Source organism: Gigantopelta aegis, chromosome 3 (genome assembly GCF_016097555.1).
Source record: "Gigantopelta aegis isolate Gae_Host chromosome 3, Gae_host_genome, whole genome shotgun sequence".
NCBI lineage: Eukaryota > Metazoa > Mollusca > Gastropoda > Neomphalida > Peltospiridae > Gigantopelta > Gigantopelta aegis.
Window position 1 is genome coordinate 30,389,393 of NC_054701.1, and position 26,395 is coordinate 30,415,787.

Consider the following 26,395-nt stretch of genomic DNA (forward strand, 5'->3'; position numbering starts at 1 on the left):
CTCGAGTTCAATATTTTGGACTCGCGGAGGCCCTATTTGTATTCAATAAAGATTATTTGCCATAATTTCAAACTATTTCAGACTTATAAAAATGTAGATGGAATCCCAACACATCGATGAAGGCTTTTTGATAAAAGGCGGAATTTGAAACCAAAGAATAAATCCGTGTCACGCTACTTCCGTATTGGTTTGTTGTTAAATTTGGACCTTATCACTATCAGTTTATTATCAAATCTTAGCTTATGCAAATGAGTAAATTGTCACCACCATTTGATGATACAGTACAACTGGAAGAAATGCCTGTTGACTTTCCCGATTCAGACACGGCTCCCATTGTGCCATCGTCTGACCTCCAAGACAATGAAGTCATCGATGCCACGGTGCCCAAACATCAGGTTGAGGATGGCAGTCACGTGAACAGTATCATTAGCAACAAAGCTGCAGCAGTTACTGTTTTTACACTTCTCTTCATCAACCTGCTAAACTACATGGACAGATTTACCATAGCAGGTAAACAAATAAATAGACTTTGCATTCATTTAATCATGCAGATTAAATCCAGTCGGGTGGGGTGGAGGTAGTTCACCAAGATAAACCTCGCATGCAAGCACAAACAGCGAGGTTTATCTTGTCTAGGCATTCTGCCATTAGCAGCTTCTGGACAACGGTTCCGAGGAATTTTGCTCGGTACGAAATTGTGGTCAAAATAACGATTACCATCTCATTACCACACTCTAATTGTATATTGTGATCTATTTCGAGCTCACTGAGACCAAGAAATACTTACTTTGAAACAATTTTCACCTTGAATAAAAGGAAAAAAGTCTGACTTTACCGACTGGATTCTAGCAGCCACTTTCTAGCAGACAATTACGCTGGCAGACAATTTCAGCTGACACGCATGGCAACGTTCTAAACACCGTACTCATACACCTTTCGAAAACCTTTTAAGACATAAAAATGAGTCTTGGTTGTTATTTTGATTTTGTGGGTTTTTTTATATAAAGATACTCTTTTAAACTCTGAAATTCTTAAGTTATAGTGAATACTAATAATTAGCATATCGGTGTGTTTGAAAGGCCTATGAGTCCGGTGTTTAGAACGTTGCCATGCGTGTCAGCTGAAATTGTCTGCCAGCGTAATTGTCTGCTAGAAAGTTGCTGCTAGAATCCGATAAACCTCGCTGTTTGTGCTTGCACGCGAGGTTTATCTTGGTGAACTAGGGTGGAGGGAGTGGGGCAGAGGGTGGAGGGAGTGGGGTGGAGGAGTGGGGCAGAGGGTGGAGGGAGTGGGGCATAGGGTGGATGGGGTGGTGCATAGGGTTGAGGGGAGTTGAAAAATGTTTCACTCTGACTACAATCAGGGGTTACTCAGTTGAGCATGAGTTCGACCCGTACCCCCCCCCCCCCCCCCTTTCAGTGGTTAGGGTAGTTTTAGGGATATGGTTAGGATGGGGACCAGACAACTCGGCCTCAGGGCCGAGCTGTCCGAGACAACTCGGCCCCGAGTTATTGATACGGGTTCATTGATACTTGCGGAAAGCGGCTATATGTCGAAATCAGATTTTCAAGTAGCAGAATTGAACAGTTTATCCTAGTATTTCTCAATCAATACAGTATTCATATGCCAAAGCAGTAAAATTACGACAGTATTACAGGTGCGGTGTTGCCATCGTGAACAAACGTCGCAGCGTAATGCATGTTGTCTAGGTCAAACTTCATTGGAACAAAAGGAACACGGATATGTCGGCATTTTGTTGGAAAGTGATATTAGAAAGTGATAAGTCCAATAATTCGGACGGTTATATACATTATTTGAAAATGGCATCATGCTCACCAATTGGAATGACTTCTTAAAAGCAGGAAGTCAGGAGGCTATATCCGCGAGTGTTACAACGATAAATAACTTTTGCATGTTTTTTCTGGGATCATCTCCAATGTTTAGGTCACTGATTGTAGAACAAAAACAAATTATTCGAACAGCGGAAACTATCTTCAAAGATAAATGGATCAGCAATTTATCAATCCGACATGACACTTCGTTTCGGGATGTTTATGTTAAGGTGAGACTAATTCAAAACTAACAAAAAACACACTCTTTTATTTCTGTGAGAATACTTTAATTTAAAAAACAACACTTGTTCAACAATATATACAATATTGTGCATGTGCCGAGTCGTCTCTGGACTCCAGGCTGAGTTGTCTTGAGGTGGGCCGAGTTGTCTCAGAACTATGGGCCGAGCTGTCTCGACGTGGGCCGAGTTGTCCATGGGTCCGAGTTGTCTGGCATTCGTTAGGATTAGTCTTTAATAAGCCTTTGATATAGAGGTGTACGGGTCGAACTATTTCCCTCAGTTGGTCATTTGACAATTATTGCCATGTATTTTTACAGGTTCCTGATTTGCATCTGGCGTGTTCACATTGACGATAATGTCAACTCACATGTTTAGACTGGTAACTACGGTCAACACAGCATTACTGCACTCTGGGTTTGAAATAGGAAGTAAAATATGGCCTTTTGGAAATAAGAGTGGAGTAAAAGGAGGGTTTAGTGTCAAGTACATGTGGTAGCTATGGACCTCTGAGATGTATTTTAGATCATTATGGAATTATTATATAATAGAATCACAAGCAAAATTATATTATAAATAAACAGATGAGATAATTGTGCTGTCACGTACATACATCTGTCTCTTGAAAAATGACCTGCAATTTTTTGGTGGTTTTAGAAGTTGAATTTCTGCTAATTAGTGACCTAAGTCTAAACAAATTACTTTTCTTCTCTTTTTATAGGCCACTATTTGCCATTTTTTAATATATATATATATATATATATATATATATATATATATATATATATATATATATATATATATATATATATATATATATATATGACTGCATATGATTTGAAGGAAGGAAGGAAAAAATATTTTATTTAAAGACGCACTCAGCACATTTTGTTTACGGATATATGGCGTCAGACATATGGTTAAGGATCACACAGATATTGAGAGAGGAAACCCACTGTCGTCACTTCATGGGTTACTCTTTTCGATTAGCAGCAAGGGATCTTTTATATGCACCATCCCACAGACAGAATAGCACATAACACAGCCTTTGATATACCAGTTGTGGTGCACTGCCTGGAACAAGAAATAGCCCAATGAGCCCACTGATGGGGATCGATCCTAGACCGACCGTGCATCAAGCAAGCTCTTTACCACTGGGCTACGTCCCGCCATGACTTGAATGAATGCATGGAATGCTGGAACACTAAGAGTAAAGTTGTATAAAATGCCAAAAACAGTTACATGATCAGACTGAATTTGATGTTGTCAGATATTGCTGTGTATAAATAGAACAGGGAGTTGTTATGACAGCAGATACATTGGTGTAACAAACTATGTGATTGAATTATTTGATTATGATATATGTGGTTACTTATTATTTAATACATGTACCATTACCCTATCAAGATAATTATTCATATATTGAGCAGGCAGTATTGTTTACATGTACATGTACATACATGCAAGTACTCTGCCATTACAGAGCTATATTATAGATGGACTTTTGGACAGTTAGGATCTCTCTCAAACCTCTGATGAGAGAGTACTTCTGAAGGCTACAATTTATGTTTTCATGTTTTCTATAAATATAGAACAAAATATTAAAGTAAAGTAAAAACTTGTAACATTTGTTTAACATACAAATATAATGTCAGTTACATACATGTATATTTTATTGTAGATAAATGTGCAGTATGTTCATTGTTACATTGCTATCTATTGTGTATAAAGCTAAAAGTATGGCAGTGTTCAACAAATGTTTTAAAAAGTCAAACCCTGAGTGCCACAATGTCCTGTTATTGGCCGTAGTCTGTGCCCAATCCTAATGCCTTGCACTGCATGTGTCAGAGCTTGAAGGAAATATTTTATTTAATGACGCACTTAACACATTTTTTTTACGGTTATATGGCATCAGACATATGGTTATGGAAATGTCGGAGCTCGAAATAGGAAGTAAAATATTGCCTGATGTTATTGTTTTAAGATAGCAGGTTAAAAGAAATATGTCCTGCTAAGAAAAAATATGGGCTGCTTGAAATAAAACAGCATTTGGTGAGGCAGGGCTTCTAGATTACGGTAGCCCCACTCCCGTGGCTAGTGATATTCAGTGTTGGGCTAGTAAATAACTACAATTGCCATGCCAGACAGGGCTTCTAGATTACGGTAGTCCCACTCCCGTGGCTAGTGATATTCAATGTTGGGCTAGTAAATAACTACAATTGCCATGCCCAATGGCTAGTGAATTTTTTTTGTCAAATGCTGCAGTTAAGTCTATACTGACCCCACTCCAACTCCTAATGTTAGTGTTTTTAAGCTCTATCTCTCTCTTTAGGTGACATATCTGATTATTACTATTATTTAGTAAAATTGTATTAACTTAAAGTAGGGCTAGTGAATTTTTTTAATTACTGATCCCATGGCTAGTGGACTTAAAAACAATTCTAGAAGCCCTGGGTGAGGGGAGGGTTTGGGTTAGTGTATGTATCCCACCCCCATTCACTGGCCCTGCCAGAGATTGGTCTTGGGATGGACGTATATAGAGATATAGACATGTTAAGGAAGTTATTTGGACTCGGGTTAGTGTTATGGATTGAAATATATCACAATCACAACTTAAATAGCAGATGAAATAATTGTACCTACATGTACACCTTTTGGAAAAAGTAGAGCAATGTTTTGGTTGTTTTCACAGGTGAATTTCTACTTCACCCCAGTAGGTCCATATTTCTTGCTAGTTCAAAACATGTCTGTGACATTGATATGATTGAGAATTCTATTATAACTTTTAACAAGTTTTATGATTTCTTTAATTAATTTCTTCCGTAGACAAAATGTACTGCTATGAGAGAGTAACTGTCATGTATTTAATGTCTACATATAACTTAATACTGTTTGGTTTTTAACAGGGGTTCTACCAGAAGTTGAAAAGTACTATGGCATACATAACACTAGAGCTGGACTGATTCAGACGTCGTTCATTATTGTGTACATGTTGTGTTCGCCAGTGTTTGGTTACCTTGGTGACAGGTACAGCAGAAAGTACATCATGGCCGCAGGAATTTTCTTTTGGTCTGGCTTCACCTTGTCGGCATCTTTCGTACCGAAAGACGTAAGTACTTGATGTTCCAAACAAAAAATTACAAAATTTTACGCTGTGGTTTTACATAAATATATATAAATATTTTCATATGCTTACCATTTGTGACACCCAATAGCCGATGTATATTTTTGTGCTGGGGTGTCGTTAAACATTCATTCATTCATTCATTCATTCATTCATCAAAAATTGAGCGGTTGGGCTATATGATGATCAATTAAAATAATCTGTAATCTGTTGTTGGGTTAAACATTAACTGTAATTGTTCCTCCAGTTTAGATGATGGGATTGTTGGTTGTTTTTGGATTTGTTTGTCGTTGTTGAGGGGGTTTTTTGGGGGGAGGGGGTTCCAGTGTTCGAGATTAATAATTTTGGGCAGTATCCTAGTTTGATACTAACATTTCAAAATCTGGTATCCCACCTGAGAATTTAGTATTCCACTTAAATGAAATTTATAAATAATATGGTCAAAAACTTGGACGGCACTGTTCTCGTTCCCAGTCTTGCAATGCCACAATCGCAATCACGAAATTCGTGAAATTTGCAATCAAAGGGAATCTATTTTTGAATAATACTAACCTAAATTAATATTTAGCAGTAATTTATAAGTGATTTTGACATTATTAATAATAAACCTACCTGTATCAATTTTCTGCAGATGTGGAATAAATATTTCAAATAAAATTTGAAGGGAGGAAACAAAAACAGTAGCGACTTAGCAATTCCCAGTCTATTGCTACACCGCTATTGCTCCAATGTAGCATTAGACTGGGTATGAATTGGGGGAGATATTGTTATGGTATAGCATTAGACTGGGTACAAGAAAATACTGTTACTTAACTTAATTCACCAGTAAATGACGACTTTCATTGTATAGCGAAAAATTAAAACGCAGGAAATAAAAACAAAAACAACATTATATGGTATCCTGGTGGGATACTGGGTTCTTGAAGTCTGGTATTCAAAATTAAATTCTGGTATCCTCGGGATATTGTGATACTGTTAATCTCGAACACTGGGTTCATATGTACATAAATAAAATAAAGCACATTTTGAATAGGTATTAAAGGTATAATTAGTGATTGGTGGAGTCTATCCCAGTGAACATGGCAATAAGTATATAAAGGTCCTAATAATTCAAATCCTTCCTAAACTCATTTAATTCTAAGTGATTGTATAATCAAAAGTTGATCGGTTGTTGCAAGGGCTTATGATTCACTCAAATCTCTGTAAGTATTAAATTTATGAAATCTAATAAGCATTGCTAAAATAACTGAAGAAATAATAATAAAAGTCTGCTTCTCAAACTTCAGTCTGACCCGGCTTCGAAAGTATAGCATGTATTCTTTTATTACCCATATTGTTAAACATATCTTGGTACATATCAAAGTGATAGTTACCTCTAGAACGGCAAGTGGGACGCAACACTTTGACGTCACATGCTGACATCATCGATTGGCGCATTACAACCTTACTGGAACGTCAATGAAACGATTTGAGTTATATAACTTACGATCAATTATGGGTAATAAATAGGATATTAAACCTGCTACCATTTCGTATCATGTTTATGCCCCTTATAAAATAATTTTCATTGTCTCTCACTAAAGCTCATGAAAATTGAACATTATTTCACTGGGGACATAAACATGATATGAAATGGAAGCTTGTTTAATATCCTATAAATCCATGTAGTCTGGGAAATGTAGTGCTTTATCGAGACTGGTATGGCCTGATGTCAAGTGATGCTATTGTTATGAACCAAAAATCAAACCAAAGAGTACCGAAAGGGATAGTGTCTACACAATTTTGTTTGTCAAAATTAGTACTATATCTGTTTTTCAATGTTCATTTGCTGATATGTTCTGAACCTTGGTTTATTAAATAGATCTGCTCTTTTTATTGATAGAAATGTGCAGTAGTACTATCCATACAAACCTAAATCCCAATGCATAGTTTATAAACAAGACACACCAGCTTCTGTTGTTTTAGTGGTTAGTTGATCGGATGTACGGCTGTTTCATACGGGTTAGGGGCCGTCCATAATTTTCAACATTTTCACAAGTGTACAAAGAGTACACTTTTGACCATTCCCCCCCCCCCCCCCTAAAGTGTACATCCCCAAATGAAAAATGTTGATCGACATTTTTCACTTTCAAAAAAAGTGTACGCTGGCCCCTTAACACCCCCCCATTCCCCCCCACTAACGGTTTGTATGCTCGTGAAAATGTTTACAATTATAGTACTGTCCTGCTACCTGCTCCAACCCAGAGTCAGTTTTAAGGGCTCAGTGGGATGGTATAAGGCAACCCACTGTCCTAGACAGACAGCCAGATACTGGTACCTGATTGAAGTATGTGCACAGGACAGCATTTTTGTATTTTAATTGGATATGGAAAGGAAAGGAAATGTTTTATTTAATGATGCACTCAACAGGATAACACATACCATGACCTTTGATATACCAGTCGTGGTGCATTGGCTGGAGCGAGAAATAGCCCAATATGCCCACCACCGAGGATCGATCCCAGACCGACCGCACATAATGCGAGCGCTTTACCACTGGGCTACATCCCGCCCCAAATAATTGGATATAAGCACAGAAATTATGTTGAATTGAATTTAATGAGAAAATGGGGAAAACTCGGAAAATCATGAAAAGTTATGAAATTTGCTTGGTAAATAAAGTGTATGAACCCTAAAAAAATACATTTATTCGAATCTACACTGTGAATCATATGCAACAAAGTTTAGAAGTTAAAGTGACAAACTCTACTTTTAAAACACTACAGCATATTTTTCACTATTTGAGCCGTTTTTGATAATTGAAATCAGACACTACTTAAGATTTTAAGATTTTTTCCAAAACGGGGTGATGAAAAGCCGAAATTTTTTTAAACGTGTGTTTACCAGTCCCACTTTTGACTTTATTGTCGGTCCGAAACACCTGTCCATTTCTATTATAGGAACAAATGATGACATCACATGGGACCAATTGACAATTTTATTTTATACCCCACCCCTGATCCGAAGTGTTTATGGACATATTGTTAAAAACACACATACATGTACCTCTGAAAAGTAATGGTTATGAAGACAATTAAGCTCTAGTCTACTTTTTAAGGGTATTTCCCCCTTTCAACATCACATACTGTTGATTCACTTTATTATTTCATTATCCAAATGTGTTACAGGTTTGTTGATGAACTAAACATAGTGTTAATTTTCATGGATTGAAACTATAGGGCCTAGCAACTTTAAAGTTAGTTATTGCTGTTTGATGAATCATCTGTCTGTCATATGCTTGAAAAGGTTTTTCTTTTTTCAATTTAGGCATTTTGGGCATTTATTGTCTTAAGAGCTCTGGTTGGAATTGGTGAAGCTAGTTACTCCACGATCGCCCCAACAATAATAGCAGATCTTTTTGCAAAAGAGATGAGAACAAAAATGCTTATGGTATTTTATTTTGCCATTCCAGTAGGCAGGTAAGATTTGTTGGAAGAATGTCATTCATAATTCCATCCATCAATCCATCCATTAGTCCATTCATTTCATCCATCCTTCCAAAATCCATCCTCAATCATTCAAACCATTTATGTATTCATTTAGTTATTGTAGGGTACATTTATTAAACATTTATTATGTGAAATATGTGTTCAGTATGCTCAGATTTAGCAATCAAATGACAGAAATACTACCCTGTTTTGACTTTAATAGTCATATTTTAAATGTACATACACATTATCAGGGCAAGCTCTGGCATTTGCCAAATTCGTCAGTTGCGAATTTTAAAAACAAATGGTGAATTTTATTTAAATTTGGCAAAATAATTGCATGTAATAATTGATCTTTTGTTATAAAATAACTAAGTTTTTGCTATTTTTGTAGTTTAATATATAATTTGGTGAAATTTTTGGTCACCTAAAGCTAGCCCTGATTATTGTAGTAGCAGGTCCCAAGTTTTGCTTCTTTGTTTTTTACATTTTTCATAAATAGCTATAAATTTATAGTTCCCCCTGCATAATCTGTGTGTTTTCACCCCAAGAATGTTTTTTACTAAAAGTAAAAGCTGTGTTTTTAGAGAAATCTGTTTTTACATAAACATGTAGATCTGTCACATACACATGTAGATCTGTCACATACACATGTAGATCTGTCACATACACATGTAGATCTGTCACATACACATGTAGATCTGTCAATACTGCAGCTATTATATTAGGGCTAGCTCAGGGAAGTACCACATTCGCTAAATGTGAATTCTAAAAATAGTTGGCAAATTTTATTTTAATTTTGAAAAACAATTTCCTGTAATAATTGATATTTTGTTTTGAAAATAATTGGAATCATAATTTTTTTTAATTTGGCAAACTGTTCTGCTCACACAGAGCAAGCCCTGGCTATGTAGTTCTACTGGGGTAAATGGGGTGGGGTGGCATGGGGTCCATAGCTTTTCCAATCATATTCCCACACCACGTTATATTTGCCTGTCACCCCATAAATGATAGTGTGGGTCTCCCACCTCCAATATAAAATCCTGGCATTTTTATATTTCAAAACAAAAATTACTAAATATGTCTTGGCATTAAGCAAATATGATAGAGCCCCATTAATATAATTTATGGTGCATTTTTATATCATGATTTACTGATATTGATCAGTACGTTTTTCATTGCAGTGGACTTGGTTATATTGTTGGATCAAAGTTTGCGCAGTTAATGGGCAGCTGGGAATGGGCACTTAGAGTAAGTAACTGTGTTACTGTGATAGGATGTGAACCAAAGATCATTTGTGTGAGTCTTGTGCTTTAATAGTCAAGCTCATAGGTAAACACCTACTAACTTCTGCCAGTAGGACATTTTATATGCACATTAAAATGTATATTATAATATTAAAATTTATTACATACCTATTCAATCCTTCTATAGTAATAAAGACATTTTCAAACGTTTATCTTGTATCACACATATGTGCAATCTGGACTGGAACTTTTAAATGGGGAAGTCCCTGATTATTTTTACTGCAGTTAGCGTCTTTAGTTACTAACATCATATATGATTTACAAATTACTTCTGCAGAGTATTATTCTTAACATTAAGTAAATCCAGGAAAGGAGTATTTAAGAAAGAGTTTTGATGACGTTAAATTAAAAACTGTTTTTGTAAAACATAAAAGAAGGTATGTAATAAACACAGAACTTCACATGCATTGTTTTCACTTCCTATTTATTGCACGAGTTTATTTTGCACAAGAACATACCACAAGACTGCTATATATTCATACGCAAAATAAACTTGTGCAATAAATAGGAAGCGAAAACAATGTATGTGAAGTTCTGTATATATATGAGATATACAGTGAAACCCCTCTAAACCAGTCAAGAAAAGTGTCCGGTTTTAAGAGGTATATGGTTTCAGAGAGGTTGAATTCTGTACTGATTATTAAAATGGGAAAGTAAACAACATCTGGTTTACATAGTGTCTGGTTTTGAGAGGTTTCACTGTACCGTATTTTCTGGCTTATTACACGCACTGGTGTATAAACCGCACCAATAGACCAAGTTCCGACCTTCGTTCGTACATAAACCGCACCTTTAAATAAGCCGCAGTTAAAATAAAGACACAATCTTAATTAGTTAATTATTGTTTGTATTTAATAATAATAAAGAGATCCATTCTCCCTTAAGTTCAAACAATAAATAATTGTTGATTGTGTTGCTTTCAGTTTCATTTCACCTAATGGGAAAGTTTCGTAAACAAAACACCGTTGACAAACCCCGCTATTTTTACGAAAATATGAACAAGAACGTGATAATGCTAATTTCGTAATCTTGCATTAGTTGCAAAGAAAACAAATATACATTATAATATTTTATTTGTCCCAGTATGATTACAACGCGTGAACCACAAAAAAAAAGGGCACAAGTGAAAATTACTAGTTGATCTACTCACTCAATTGCAAAACAAGCATTTCTCTGTAACCTAACTAGCATGCCGTATGCAAAAATTAGTGGTAGTGAACCGAAACTAAGCACACTCTTATCGATCGTTTACAGTTTCGACATTGTTTTATAACTTTTAAACGACGGCCTTTAAAATATATATATATATATATATTTGCCGAAAATTATATATGTATAATTACATGTAATATAACGAAATACATTACAACAACGTTATGCTCTGTATAAATTAGCGGGCTAATTAGATTGGAAATGTCGACATTTAATACAAACATTTCAGGTACTCCGATTATGTGATTTTAATTCGCAAGCTTCGTACTAAACTTAAATTTCGATATATTAATTAAAAACATTACAAACAGGTTAGAAACAGTGGCGTTAAAGATATCAAGAAACTTTTGATGTCCTTGTTACGGTCCGGCTTTTGCAATTGGCCATAAATGGCCATGACATTGTAATTGTTTCACGTGACATTGTTTAGGCTACCACTGGCTTTTTATCTGAAGTATCGAAAATGCAAGTTGAGTGTGTTTACTACAAAGTATAACAACACTACTTTGTATAATATGAGGAAAGTTACTTCATTTTAGAACATCTGACAAACACATCTGATGCACTACTAACAATAAATGTTACAGAAATCAAACTAAGAAAGTTCACGACAAGTCCATTTTTGAAACTAAGTATAACAATACACAAGTGATGTATTGTTTCTAGCCTGACTAGACTATTAATAAAGAGCCATTCCATTGTAATACTTCAGTCCCAGTCATTTGGTATGCTATATTATTATTATGAGAATGAAAAAATAAAAAGTTCTGGTTTATATGCACAGCGGTTACCGTAAAATTCATAAATAAACCGCACCATTTTATAAACCGCACCTTGCAATTCACAGTAAAAAAGTAGCAACTTATATGCTGAAAAATACGGTATATTGCAAATGATTGCTTAATAATATGGATTACATGACATTGTATATGACTGTATAAATTTAATATTAGATAGTAGGAGGGGACTTTAGGTTTCATCTCCATTATTTTGTTTGTCTGTCTGATTGTGTGTTCTCCATATAGTTTTTTTTTACTTTGCTTTAGGCAATGCCTCAAGACATGGAGCTGATTTTTTTTTTTTACATAGCTTTATCATGTAGACTTAAGATCAAGTTTGAGCTTCATGGGGGATATACCCATTTTTGACAAGAGTTGTGGCCGAATCACATTTGACAGGAATTTATTAAAGGGCCACAACTCTGTCAGAGATGGTTTTTATCCATTTTTCTTTTCTTTTGACAAAGTTATTGCCCTTCAATCTAATTAAAATTAGCTCCACTATTACATGTGGATCTAACAGCAGCCAGTTGGAGCTCATGTCCACCAATCAAAACCTTGCTTGCAGAATCATGCCAGTGATTTGAAAATAATTTGAAAATATTCCGAATTATCCTGAGGGTATACGATATTTTTCATGTGAATTACGAATGCCTTATGTAGACCAGTAGAACTAATTTTAATCAGATTGCTAACAACACTGCGTAGTCTCCAATGTCCAGGTTACACTTCATCTGTAAATAATAATATAAATATTTAGTGATTTCCCTAGAAATTAGGCAAGGCATGGTAGACCAAACACTTTTGGGGCATTTTCACCATTTTCGGGGCACTTGTTTTTCATTAAAAATACAACAAAAAATTTATTAAAATAAACATTAATGTAATTTATGTGCTTGCTTTAATAAATGAATGGCAAAAGATATAAAAGGCATATTTTATTAATTAATAATAACTTTTTGGGCGTTTTATAAAGGTAATTTTAGAATTAATTACTGAAAAAGGCTTGTTTAATCTTAGAGCAGCATATGGCACTGATTGAGGAAAGATGGTGCTTGACTGTTGAGGCATGGTGCTGCACCATGCTAAAACAAGCTATGGAAAACACTAATATTGACCAATCACACTTTGCCTTTTATAACGTTATTTGGGAGCATACAAATTCTAAAAATATCGGGCGAATCTATTTTAGTGGCCGCAGTACAGCGAACCATACCAGTACGTATGGGATGGGTTATTAGTCTTCAATTTTACATTAAAAATTATTTATTTATTTATTAAAAAAAAATCAAAAAAATCAGTCTTCAGTTTTACATTACAAATTATTTATTTTATAAAATAAAACATGTTTTAAGGCATTCGTAATTCACACGAAACATGTCGTATACCCTCAGGATAATTCGGAATGTTTTCCAATTATTTTTAAATCACTGGCATGATTCTGCAAGTAAGGTTTTGATTGGTGGACATGAGCTCCAACTGGCTGCTGTTAGATCCACATGTAATAGTGGAGCTAATTTTAATTAGATTGATTGCCCTTGAACTTGGGAGAAAATTTGTGAGGCTCCAACCCAGAGTGAGTTCTTAAGAGCTCAATGGGTAGGTGTAAGGCCACTACACTATCACTAACCAACTAACAACTAACCCTCTGTCCTGGACAGACAGCCCAGATAGCTGGGGTGTGTGTCCAGGACAGCGTGCTTGAACCTTAGTTGGATATAAGCACGGAAATAAGTTGAAAAGAAATTGGTGGACAAAATGTGAGGCCCATTCTGCCAGAATCGTAAAAAATGGTGTAATGTAGATATTTTGTGATTCCATCTCATAATATTGCATTTCCCACTAATAACCTGGGATTAATGGAAGCACAGAGCCCACTTTCTATAAGGAGCCTTTCAGAATTTCCCACATTTTTACATGCATACAAACCATTTAATAATTTAATCCAATGTCATCAAAATATGAACTTCACTCCATTGATGATGGAAATATAGAGCACTTAAAAAAACAAAAACATTTCTGGAGTTGGTATCTGGAAGAGTTTACCTAATGATGTTAAAAAAATATAAAACCCAGTAGTTTAAATATATCTAAGAAAACAAATTTCAAATACTTCTTAGAAACATTATTGTTCTACTACATAATTAGGTTTTAACATCTTCCATGGTTGCATATATAGTACATACATGTATGTTTTGTTTGTTTGGGGTTTGGGTTTTTTTTTATCATTAATATGATTATTATGATTATTATGATTATTATTATTATTATTATTATTGTTGTTGTTATCTTTAGTAAGAAAGCCTCAGGGGAGAATAGTCTAGAACTAATTGAGCTACCTTTTATAAATAAAGATTTTATTAAATTTTATTAAATTATTATTGTTGTTACTGTTACTATTATTATTATTATTATTATTATTATTATATGATGGAGGGGTGAGGGTGATTAGGAAAAAACAAAAACATGTTAAAAACTTTTTTTTTCTTCACAAAATCAAAACTCTTGATGTATGTTTGTTGGGAAATGTTGACAGTAGTGAATAGGAAATAAAATGAATAATGACTAATTTTTTAGATTACTCCTACACTGGGCATTATTTGTGTGATCCTGATCATCATTGTGTTAAAAGAACCCCAGCGAGGATTGTCTGATGGAGCCACCCATCTGAAAAACACCAGCGTCACCAAGGATCTCGTCAGTCTTCTGCACAAGTTAGTCTTCCTAGTCTTTAGCCAGTCATCATCATGAAACAATTGAGCGGTTTTCTCAAACTCTTGACCATTATTATGCGAGCTTGTGATATTACGAAACGAGTGTCAGGATTCTTGTATTGTGAGAGCGACGGTAATACATGAATCCTGCCAGGAGTTTCGTAAAATCAGTATAATTCACACGCAAGTGTAATAATTTCTTTATTATCCATAATATTATTTCCTTGAATATCTTCAACTAAGAGAATAACTAACAAGCTACGAGGAATTACAAATTATCTGTCCCGAGTGAAAGAGTGTTGTAAACACGAGGGGCAGATAATTTTAACTCCTCATAGCGAGTTAGTTATTCTCTTTATTACCCATTGTCAATTTTAACAGATTTTTAATATAATATTTCTTCTGCTCCTCTACAACAAAGCCATCAGCCATTATGTCATATAACCTTACGCGCAGTACATAACATAATGTAAGTGATGTCATGGCATAACGGCGTACTTTTTACAGCTACATGTAACTGTTTACTGTACAAAATAATACGACAGTGGTTACATTAGAAAATAATTATTTTTCTTCTATGCTATTAAAGCCAAGTACTTATGGAAATATACCATTTAATGTTTATGAAACAAATCAGTCAAACATTTTCTGTAAATCTTTGTAGATTTGTATAACGTATTTGTAATCTTAACTCCAGAATGGAAACATTATATGAATGAAAGTGAAGTTCCGGCCGAGGCAAGCAACCAACCAAACATCATGATTTTTAAGCCAGCCAATCAGTGGCTGTAGAAGCAATCTGCACACTGTGCAGAGATGGAAAAATTATTACCTCGTATATTTGAGTTCATATGGGTAATAAAAATATATATTAAGTTAGACACAAAACAGCCATAGTTTAAAATGTATAGATATTAGTCATATTTCGATTAATCTATTTGGCTCCAATAATGTGATGATCAATTATAAAAGTTGTGCAAAATGTTAGCTGTAATTGTCCTATCAGTTTTGATGTTGAAATTGATATAAATATTCTGATTTGTGGGTTTGTTTTTAATGGACACTGAATACAGTAAATCAGAAAATTTTAGTAAGCATAAAATATTAGCAAAGTTAGCAAGACCACACAAAAAGCTAATATTTGATGACACTAAATTTAAAGAGACATAAAATTCTCGGAACCAAACATATGGGTACTTCGAACCCTGGCCGCCATTGTTTTCCTTAGTTACCTATGGTTTGATAGTGAAATGAGGCAACTTTAGTCGATCATATACAGCAGTTAACGGCCAAGATGCCTACAAAATGTTTTGCAGTTGGCTGCATAGATCATAATATGATGTTAAAAAAAATATTGTTTTATAAATTTCGAAAAGATGAGATCAGACACCGCTTCTGGGTAGATGCACTAAAACATGACAAACCTGATGGAACGCCATGGCTTCCCACACAGAATGTGACTATGTTGAGTTTAATGTTGTTGCTTGTCAACACTAACCGACGTTAATAGCAAGCAAAATTTTTAAAGCATGTGCAATGATAAAATTTCCACATTATAGTATAAATAAAATACACAATTCCATCGACATCTATGAAAAAAACAAAACGGATGTATCCAGTTCTTGAATAAAGAGTATACTCGTTTTATCATAAAATTTGTGTGGTCTTCATTTTTCATTTAATCTAATTTTATAGTAACTTGGACATTCTCTATACTTGTATTTATTTTGCCATACTTCGGCTACTACATCTTATTTATTTATTTATTTTTTATTTTTTAAATAAAAGTAGGCCCCTATATACCATTAAATTACATATATATAATAATTATAATATAAGTTCTTGCTTAAACGTTTATTTAAAAAAAACTTTTTTGCAAATGTGTCTGTAGCAGGCCCGCAGTACGAAGATATAGGTTAAATTTTCCTCTCTCTCTCTCTCTCTCTCTCTCTCTCTCTCTCTCTCTCTCTCTCTCTCTCTCTCTCTCTCTCTCTCTCTCTCTCTCTCTCTCTCTCTATATATATATATGTGTGGCTTCTCCTCCACCCCTCCCAAGACTATCCCTACTACTAGATATTTTGCCCATCCCACTCTCCTACGGACATGTAATAGCCCAAATGTATAATGTATTAAACAAAAAAGGTATCTCTGAAACTAAAATAATGGACTATGTTTAGTAGTTACTTGGTTCAGAGGGAAAATGTATGTGTGCCTTTGTGTCAGAATATATATATAATTTTTATTTATATATATACATACACATACACATACACATACACATACACATACACATACACATACACATATACACATATATATCTAATAAAGAAAACAAGTGTACAGTATGTACATGTGTATCACTGTATGTATTTCAAACAAATTTTTTTAAAAATTCCTTTTACAAATTATATATTTTGTAGCCCACATCATAATTATTATAATATTAATAATTATTTTATTATTTCGAAATTTATAATTAATATTACCTGAAAATTGCATCAACAAAAAATTATATTCTGCCCAACCTGCCTCTAGTCAGATCCCCTCGACATACTAGCTATAAGGAAACACGTAGGTAATAAATATAGATTGTACTAATTCAAATTCCCGTTGTTTGCTTCTGTTATATGACAATCCAAGCTGCTATAATACTCAGTCTCATAAGACATGCTGCAACTATGTATTAGCTACAGAAAATAAATGACAATATGCAAGGCATGCAAAAAGTTAATATGATAATTTTATTCTATGTAAAACAGTAATCACTAAGGCTTTGCTTCACCCCCAAAGACCCGGATGATCGGTCACTAGGCCGTGTGATGTCATGCCGGTTCCAAGAATAGTCTTCCGAAAACCATTTGTGCGATTATTTTATTGACGATTAACTGAACACACCATGGTTACATGCTATTGATTAAACATAAACAATAGCAAACAACAATAGTTAGCTAGCATGCACATTACTACAATTTTCTACTACTATACATTTAAGTTGTTTGTAAGCTGCATATCAAAAGTATTCGGTCAGCCAATTCTACAATTTAAGCTTCTTTTATTTAATGGCTGATGTGCCGACCTTGCTAAAGTGTTATGTCACTAATATGTCCCTTTTCTTTTGGATTTCGCTACATTTTAAATTCGCTAATATTTTATGATTGTATTAAAGGTAAAATTAGCAATTAGAAGATCTATCCTGGTGAACATGACCATAGGTACACAGTCCTAATAATTCAAATCTTTCTTAAAGTGACAGACCCTAGTTTTTAAACACCACAAAGTATTTTTCATAATTAAAGCCGTTTTTTGATAATTTAAATTAGTAGTACATACATTTTATTATTTAGAATATTCACTCTCGTACATTCTCATAATTTTAAAAACACACATTCGTCTGAGAAGTAATGGTTTTCAAGATAAGCTCTAGTTATTTTTGGATGGTATTTCGCCATTTAAACATCACAGACTTTAGCTTCTCTCTGTTATAACCTTATCTAAATGTGTTGCAGGTTTGTAGATTAATCAAACTTGGTGTCCATTTTCAGGGGCTGAAACTAGGGTCTTCGCTACGCTACGCGATTTTATACCATTTGTGACTTATACATCGATAAATTCCTAAAAAATGAGAAACAATTCTTATATAATTCTAACTGATTGTATGATCGACTAGATGATTGGTTAGTGAAGAATGATTATAATGGAACATTGATAATAAAATTCCAATGGATTCCCAACACTAGTAGAGATGTCAATAAAAAGCATATTCTATTCTTTTCTATTCCCCTATTTATGGTATTTCTAAAAATAAAAAAATGACAAGTTTAATACTTTGATTATATGTATTTTTACTTTCTTAAATGGAAAATTAATTGTTGCACCTGATCTTATTTGTCATCATTTTTGTACAGGCTCTAAACATGAATTCATTCTTAACTGGGGTGGAATTTAGCTCAGTGTTCGAGGTTAATGGTATCCCCATATCCCGGGGATACCAGAATTTTATTTTGGATACCAGACTTCAGGAACCTAGTATCCCACCGGTATACCATATAGTTGGTGGGTTTTTTAATCCTGCGTTTTTATTTTTCACTGAAACAATGAAAGTCATCATTTACTAGTGAATTTAAGTAACAGTATTTTTCGAGCTTGTACCCAGTCTAATGCTACACTGGAGCAATAGCGGCATAGCAATAGACTGAGAACCACTAAGTCACTATTGTTTTTGTTGGATGTTTCCTCCTTTCAAATTTTATTTGAGATATTGATTCCACATCTGCAGAAAATTTATACAGATAGGTTTATCATTAGTAATGTCAGAAACACTTATAGATTACTGCTAGATATTAATTTATGTCAGTATTACTCAAAAACTAGATGCAGCAAATCACGAATTCCACAATGTCAACTGCGGCTTAGCAATAGACTGGGAACGAGAAGAGTCGTCCAAGTTTGTTACGATGTTATTTATGAATTTTATTTAAGTGGGATACTAAATTTTCAGGTGGGATACCAGATTTTAAAATGTTAGTATCCAACTGGGATACTGCCCCAAATTTTTAATCTCGAACACTGTAGCTCAGTTGATTGATGCTCGCTTGAGGTGCATGCATCGCAGGATCGAACCACCTCAGTGGTTCCATTCTCATTCCAACCAGTGCACCACAACTGGACAAAGGCCATGGTATGTTTTCTAGTCTGTGGGAAAGTGCATATAAAAGATCCCTTGCTGCATTAGGAAAAAAATGTAGCGGGTTTTCTCTGATGACTACGAGTCAGAATTAACAAATGTTTGACGTTTAATAGCCGAAGATTAATTAATCAATGTGCTCCAGTGGTGTCGTGAAAAAAATAAAATAATAATTATTATTCTTAACTCGCAAAGTTTTACATGTGAATAATATTAATATTATTAATTTTACCGATGAAGACAATTTAAAGGAATAGTACAGTAGATTTAAATCAGACCAAGTTGGGTAATTCAGCTAGACTCACCTACATACTAATGTGTTTTATTTTATTTTTCTTTGCAGTAAAAGTTTCATTTTGTCCTCAGTGGGATTTACGTGTGTTGCCTACGTGACTGGTGCTTTAGCTTTCTGGGCACCCACGTTCATGTTGAACTCCATAAAAGTACAAGGCCACAATGAAAGCTTGTCTACGTGAGTTACAGCTAGTTTTTACTGTTATATTTTACCTTTTAATAAACCAGTCATCCATGCCAAATCGGGGGCAGGACATAGCTCAGAGGTACAGCGTTAATTCCCATCGGTGGGCCCAGTATGCTATTTCTTGTTCCAGCCAGTGCTCCACAACTGGTGTAACAAAGGCTGTTGTATATACTATCTTGTCTGTGGAATAGTGCATATAAAAGAACCCTTGCTGCTAATCGAAAAGAGTAGCCCATGAAGTGGCGACAGTGGGTTTCCTCTCTCAATATCTGTGTGGTCTATAACCTTATGTCTGACACCATATAACCGTAAATAAAATATGTTGAGTATGTCGTTAAATAAAATATTTCCTTCCTTCGTTCCATTTCAAATCATATTCATTGCTTTCAGTCTATTATATTAAAGTGCTGTGCCAGATGTATGATGTATTGAGCTATATCAATCAAGATATTATTTAATATGTTTAGAAAGAAAAAAAAATGTAAACAAATTATATACCGGTATATTTTTCATTTAAAAATATTCCCCTGAAAAACAGAACCAGCTGAATTCGTTTCGGGAATTTCCGTAAGATTTGATCCGTGACGTCATGAAGGGAACTCCTTTCGATAGTCAACGCCATTGTTCATTGCTTCTTTTGTGTTTATTATGGTTAAACGGCGTGTTGTTGGCCGCTGTAGCAATACAAAAGCCGATAAATTTAGTCTTCACGCATTTCCTAGTAATGTTGCTGTGAGAAATCTGTGTGTGAATTTGATTAAAACAACGTGGAAATACTGGACAGGAAGAAAATGCTGGAGACCGTTGCGACAGCAGACACTTTAGTTTCGATTCGTCCGAACTGGCTTGTCGGCTTAAGCGAGATATGGGAATACCATGTGTTATGGCTTTTAAAAAAAGATGTCGTACCAGTAATTTTTCTGCGACACAAAACAAATGACAAGCCGACGCCATCCACACCGAAACGACCTTGGGGTGCATATCGTCAATGTCCCAAATTGCGTTATGCTTTCATTTCCGGTCAGTTTGTTTTCTCATGCACGGTTTGTGCAATCATCGAGATCCGATTTGTTGTCGTTTGCATCTCGTTCATTTGTGAGATTTTTCTTTACAGTTCAAGAACATTAAAACAATAAAGTACAGACAAGTAAGTATCTATAGCCTAGTCCGTCCCATCCTACAAAAATGTAGGGGATTTTTATAAAAAGAAAAAAAGAAGCTAATTTTGTATGCATCTTAGAAAACAATCGGCTCAGAAATAAATGACTTGTAAATTCCATAGTATGAAAAAAGGCGTTCCCTGTAAAACAGACTATAAATACTTTAAATTAATTTTACTATACCTCCCACAGAGAAAACCTTTTTTCATACTATGGAATGTGCTATAAGTTATTTATTTCTGAGCAGACTGTTTTCACAACTGCTCACAAAAAATAGTATTGTTTTGTTATTTCCAAAACACTTTTACTTTTTTTTTTTTTTTTTACGTCAAACTAAACTGAAATTATTCACACAAAAAAACATCTTCATAGAGGGATGGGACGGACTAAAAGTCGTTTTTGTTTGTTTTTATAAATTAAAATAAGTTATTTATTTCTGAGCAGACTGTTTTCACAACTGCACACAAAGTAGTTTTTTGTTTATTTCTTAAAATTACCGATATCGGGTCCACTTGTCTCATAGAGTTTAAGAGTTATTTATCGTCTTTTCTACTACATCACAAGTATTAGAACATACAGTGTAGCAAAATAATTCGCACAAAAAGCTAAAGAACAAAACAAGAATAAAAGTTGTAAATTAGTGGTAATCTGTCTCCACAACCATTTTCATCGTCATCTGTCAGGCCGGTGGTTCGTCGGAAGATGTTCCAGGTTCAAACTGATAAGACATTATTTCTTGTGTTGCACAAATATTAGTCCAGTCGTCATTACTACACTATTCATCATCGAAAGAAGAATCACATGATCAAACTTGGCAGTCGCTGTCGGTCCCACTTTCGCTTGCGCTGGAAGTCATCTCATGTTAGGTTTCTGTGAAGCGCGTTCCCTTCGTGACGTCACGGCTATTTACAGGCAAATGTTTTTACCGAGAATTTTACTTGGTCGTTTCCGGCAGTGTTCTACGGGAGTGATGTTTAAAAAAAATTATGGGGCATTTTCGTAATTATTGATTTACATATCGGTGTAAAATATTATTGCAATGAATTAAGAAAGAATTTAATTGTGGAATTTGACATTTTAGTGTATGCCACAGTATGGTCTGGCACAGCACTTTAAGCTTTTTGTTTATCTTCGAGTGACATTACCGTAACATTTCTGTTGCAATAAACTAGAAAAAACTTTTTTTATTAATCAAAATACAAGTTAAGAATCTGTGCCAATTTTCCCCTCAGAAACTTTTTCTCTTCAAGAAGCTACTTTAGGATCAGTATCAATTTGTTTTTATTGTTTTCAATATTGCACAGTTGACATCGTATATATATAACATATGGACAACATATAAGGCCAAGCAAACAAATTTTATATTATTTTCACAAATTGATACTCCCCCCCCCCCCCCCCCCCCAATTTGTTTTAATTTTTGTGAGCAACAAATATATACTGAACAAAATAAGAAACTTCCGTTAACTTTGCTTGAACATAACTTGATGAAAACAAACCGGGGGAATAATTGTTATATATGCGTTTAAAGAGTGTTCCATGATGCATCGTTTGGTGCAAAAATCATGGCCATAGGTTAACAGAAACTGGGAGAAATTTTGACCAAGTGTGGTAGGGGTTAAAAAAAAACCTACCCACTTAATAACGGGTATGACCACCTCTTGAATTGACCACTGCAGTACATCGCAGGCGCATAGAATTGACTAAAGTGTTGATTTCTGCCTGTGGAATATTGTTCCATTCCTGAATAAGCGCTTGACGAAGTTCGTTGATGTTAGTGGGTGGGTTGGGACGACACCTCAATCGTCTGTCCAGACTATCCCAGACATGCTCGATGGGGTTGAGATCAGGACTTTTAGCGGGCCAGTCATCAATGAGAGGTGGCATTATCATGCTGAAAAATTGAGATGTTGGCGTTGTTATGGAACAGAGGAATGACGTGATGAGCGAGAATGTCATCGCGGTAACGTTGATCATTTAAATTGCCATCAATGACGACTAGTGGTGAACGATAACCATGGGCAGTGGCTGCCCAGACCATGACACAACCCCCACCCCCGAAACGATCTCGTTCAAGAACACAACAGTCAGCATAGCGTTCATTTCTCCTACGGTAGACGCGCATCCTGCCATCACCACGTTGTAAAGAAAATCTGGATTCATCCAAAAAAAGAACGGTATTCCAGCGTCGCCGTATCCAACGAGTGTGTACACGTGCCCAATTAAGACGATTTAGACAATGACGTTGCGTTAAAATGCATCCGACGTAAGGACGTCGTGCATGTAAACCGTTCTCCCGCAGACGATTACGAACAGTTTGCCCACTGATTCGGTTATTATGAAGCCCAGGTGTGTTAGCAACAGTAGCAGTGGCAGTTTGGAATCGATTGCGCAAATGCGTGTTCATGATATAGCGATCTTGACCACGCGTTGTAACACGCGGACGTCCACAACGTGGCAAGTTGTTGGTGCTTCCTGTCGTTCGAAATCTTACGCGAAGATTTCGTATCACTCGACTAGAACTCCCAACATGCCTTGCAACGTCTTCTGTCGACATGCCAGCATCAAGCATGCCAATCCCCCGTTCGCGTAAATTATTGGGTATTCTTGGCATACTAAAAATGCTACAATGTAAAAAACGTTAATTTGTTTTACAAATTTTGAAGCGTTTTCGTTCACTTGACAACAATGTCAGTAAGACAAGTAAAACAAATTGACCGAATACTACACGGGACATGTCGAACCATGCATGCACGTGCAAATTGAATTTCACGTTGTCGACGATTAACAGTGCAAAAGTAATCAATAAAATTCATGAATCCTGATAATACAGCTCAAGGCTAATACTACCTATATAATTTCATTACACAATGAATTCTTTAACACAACAAATACTATATGTACAAATCGGAAGTTTCTTTTTTTGTTCAGTATATAAAAAAATAAAACTGTTGCTTGAGGGATAATATAACAAAGAAGAAGAAAAAAGTCATCATTGCATCATTTTAGAAATTTTTAATGACAACACTAAAATCGAAATATTTTAGGTTTTTGCCTAATGAGATTAATAATGTAATAAAATCTTTAGGAAATGTTTAAGAAATGTATTGATAATAAAATACAGTGAAATCCCTTAAAAAGGACACCCATGGGACCAAGTAAAAAGTCTGGTTTTAAAATGTTTCCAGTTTTAGATAGATTCTGTACTGATATTTAAAAAGGGAAACGTCTGGGGTTTTTTTTAGGACATTCCAATTTATTGAGGGTCTGATTTTAAAGGGTTTCACTGTACTGTGTATTTTTGTCTTTCAAAGTATGGTTAATATTCAATGTGCTCACAGTGTTAGTTGGTTTGATTGGTGTAGCTCTTGGGGCTGAAAGATTATTCAATAAAATCTTAATGAACCTGTTTAGTTTGAAATATATTGATAATAAAATACTGTTTATTTTTGTCTTTCAGAGTATCGTTAATATTCGGTGTGCTCACAGTGTTAGCTGGTTTGATTGGTGTGGCTCTAGGGGCGGAAACAGCTCGGAGATACAAAAGAAAAAATCCACGCGCTGACCCACTGATTTGCGCATTTGGAATGTTGTCCTGTGTTCCATTTTTATTTCTAGCACTCTTTACATCCCAGTATAATACACCAGCCACATGGGTGAGTATAGTAGACAGTTTAATGATACCTTGAAATGTGTTCGCTTAAGAAATGTGTATTTTTCAGATTGTATCAAAGTATTATTGTACATCTACAATATTGGTAAATTTATTTATTTATTATAAATGTTTTTTATTATTTTTTTATTTTGTTAAAATTAAATATTAAATTATTTATTAACTTTTTCATTTTATTTTATTTTATGCCTATAGATTACAACTTATACATTGTCAGTATCATTCCATAAAAAACCCTTCACAGACACATTAATATTTTGTTATTCATTCAGATCACTAATCTCATCATACTGATATTTAAATAATGCACAATTTATCAACTTTTAGGATGTGGTACTTTTGTTTATGAAGATTTTATAGAGAACAAAATACTGTCTCGATTTACCAGGCATGTAATCTGATATGACAGTTCTCAATGTCAAATTATTATAATTGCCTCTGGTGCTACATTTCACCACATTCTATATGCTTATTTAAAAAAAAAAATCATATCTTAACATTTATCATAGTAAGAAATCATAAATTTTCTTAACTTGTTATGTGTTTGTTTTCATGTTAATGATAATAGTGAAAAACCTTTTTTCTTCTAATTTTTTCAGGTTTTAATATTTTTAGGAGAAGTTATGTTGTGTTTAAATTGGCCTATTGTAGCTGATATGTTATTGGTAAGTATATTTTATCAGTCCTCTAGTGGTCAACTGGAAGGGCTTTATGTTAACTATGTCCCACATAAAATATTCTTGACTTTTTTTCCCACAAAGCCTCAAGATATTGAGCTTAAAATTTGCATATGGTTTTTATTATGAACAGTTACAGATCAAGTTTGTCTTTCATTGCAATTTATTTATTTTAGACATGAATATTTTGTAAAATCAGAATGTCAGAAGCACTAACTGATTAAAAATTGTATCTCTACATAAAGCAGAGTCAAAAGGTTATTTTAACAATGTTGTGACCTTTTCCATGAATCCGCCACATTAAATATTATACTCAGTTTAACTTTTACGAAAAGAAGTGTATCCTGTTCTCAGTGGGGAATGCAAGAGAGATAACTCATCAAAGAGGATTTAGTAATAGGGACATTTGATAATGAGAATACATTTTGAGAAAACAAAAGCTTAGCCAGATTAATGAGGCCTCACTTTACATTTCTTTACAAATAAAACTCTGAGGCCTAGAATGTGAATTTTATGTTTGTTAGCTTACCTTTTGAGTCCACTCGTTTATTACTACATTTAAATGTTATGGATCACTGCTGAAGGTCATGGATGAAGTCCATTCACAACACAGAATATTTATTAATAGGCTGCAGATGGTGATTTCCGGGGCGGGATGTAGCCCAGTGGTAAAGTGCTCACTTGATATGCGGTCGGTTTGAGTTCGATCCCAGTCAGTGGGCCCATTAGGCTATTTTCTGTTCCAGCCAGTGCACCATGCCTGGTATATCAAAGGCCGTAGTATGTCTGTAGGATGGTGCATATAAAAGATCCCTTGTTACTAATTAAAAAATGTAGCAGGTTTCCGCTCTAAGACTATATGTCAAAATTACCAAATATTTGACATCCAATAGCCGATGATTAATAAATCAATGTGCTCTAGTGGTGTCATTAAACAAAACAAACTTTATGGTGATTTTTAGTGGCTATTGCTGCTGTCACTACCACTCACTGTTCATGCTTAAATTATACAGATGCATACTATTCTCAAACAGGTCTCCTACTTT

The 26,395-nt window shown here is 34.7% G+C and overlaps 1 protein-coding gene across 4 annotated transcripts in view; it reads left to right on the forward strand.

Moving 5' to 3' along the window:
• The first annotated feature begins 193 nt into the window (after positions 1-193).
• LOC121367865 (protein spinster homolog 1-like) overlaps positions 194-26,395 on the forward strand; it is a 39,177-nt gene continuing 12,975 nt past the window's right edge. For all 4 annotated transcript variants that reach the window (XM_041492296.1, XM_041492294.1, XM_041492297.1 and 1 more), the window contains exons 1-8: positions 194-510; positions 4,978-5,180; positions 8,502-8,653; positions 9,847-9,913; positions 14,538-14,674; positions 19,702-19,830; positions 24,460-24,655; positions 25,272-25,337. In XM_041492296.1, the coding sequence (XP_041348230.1) occupies positions 243-510; positions 4,978-5,180; positions 8,502-8,653; positions 9,847-9,913; positions 14,538-14,674; positions 19,702-19,830; positions 24,460-24,655; positions 25,272-25,337 (1,218 nt within the window). In that variant the 5' untranslated portion in view covers positions 194-242. The remainder of the gene's footprint in view (positions 511-4,977; positions 5,181-8,501; positions 8,654-9,846; positions 9,914-14,537; positions 14,675-19,701; positions 19,831-24,459; positions 24,656-25,271; positions 25,338-26,395) is intronic.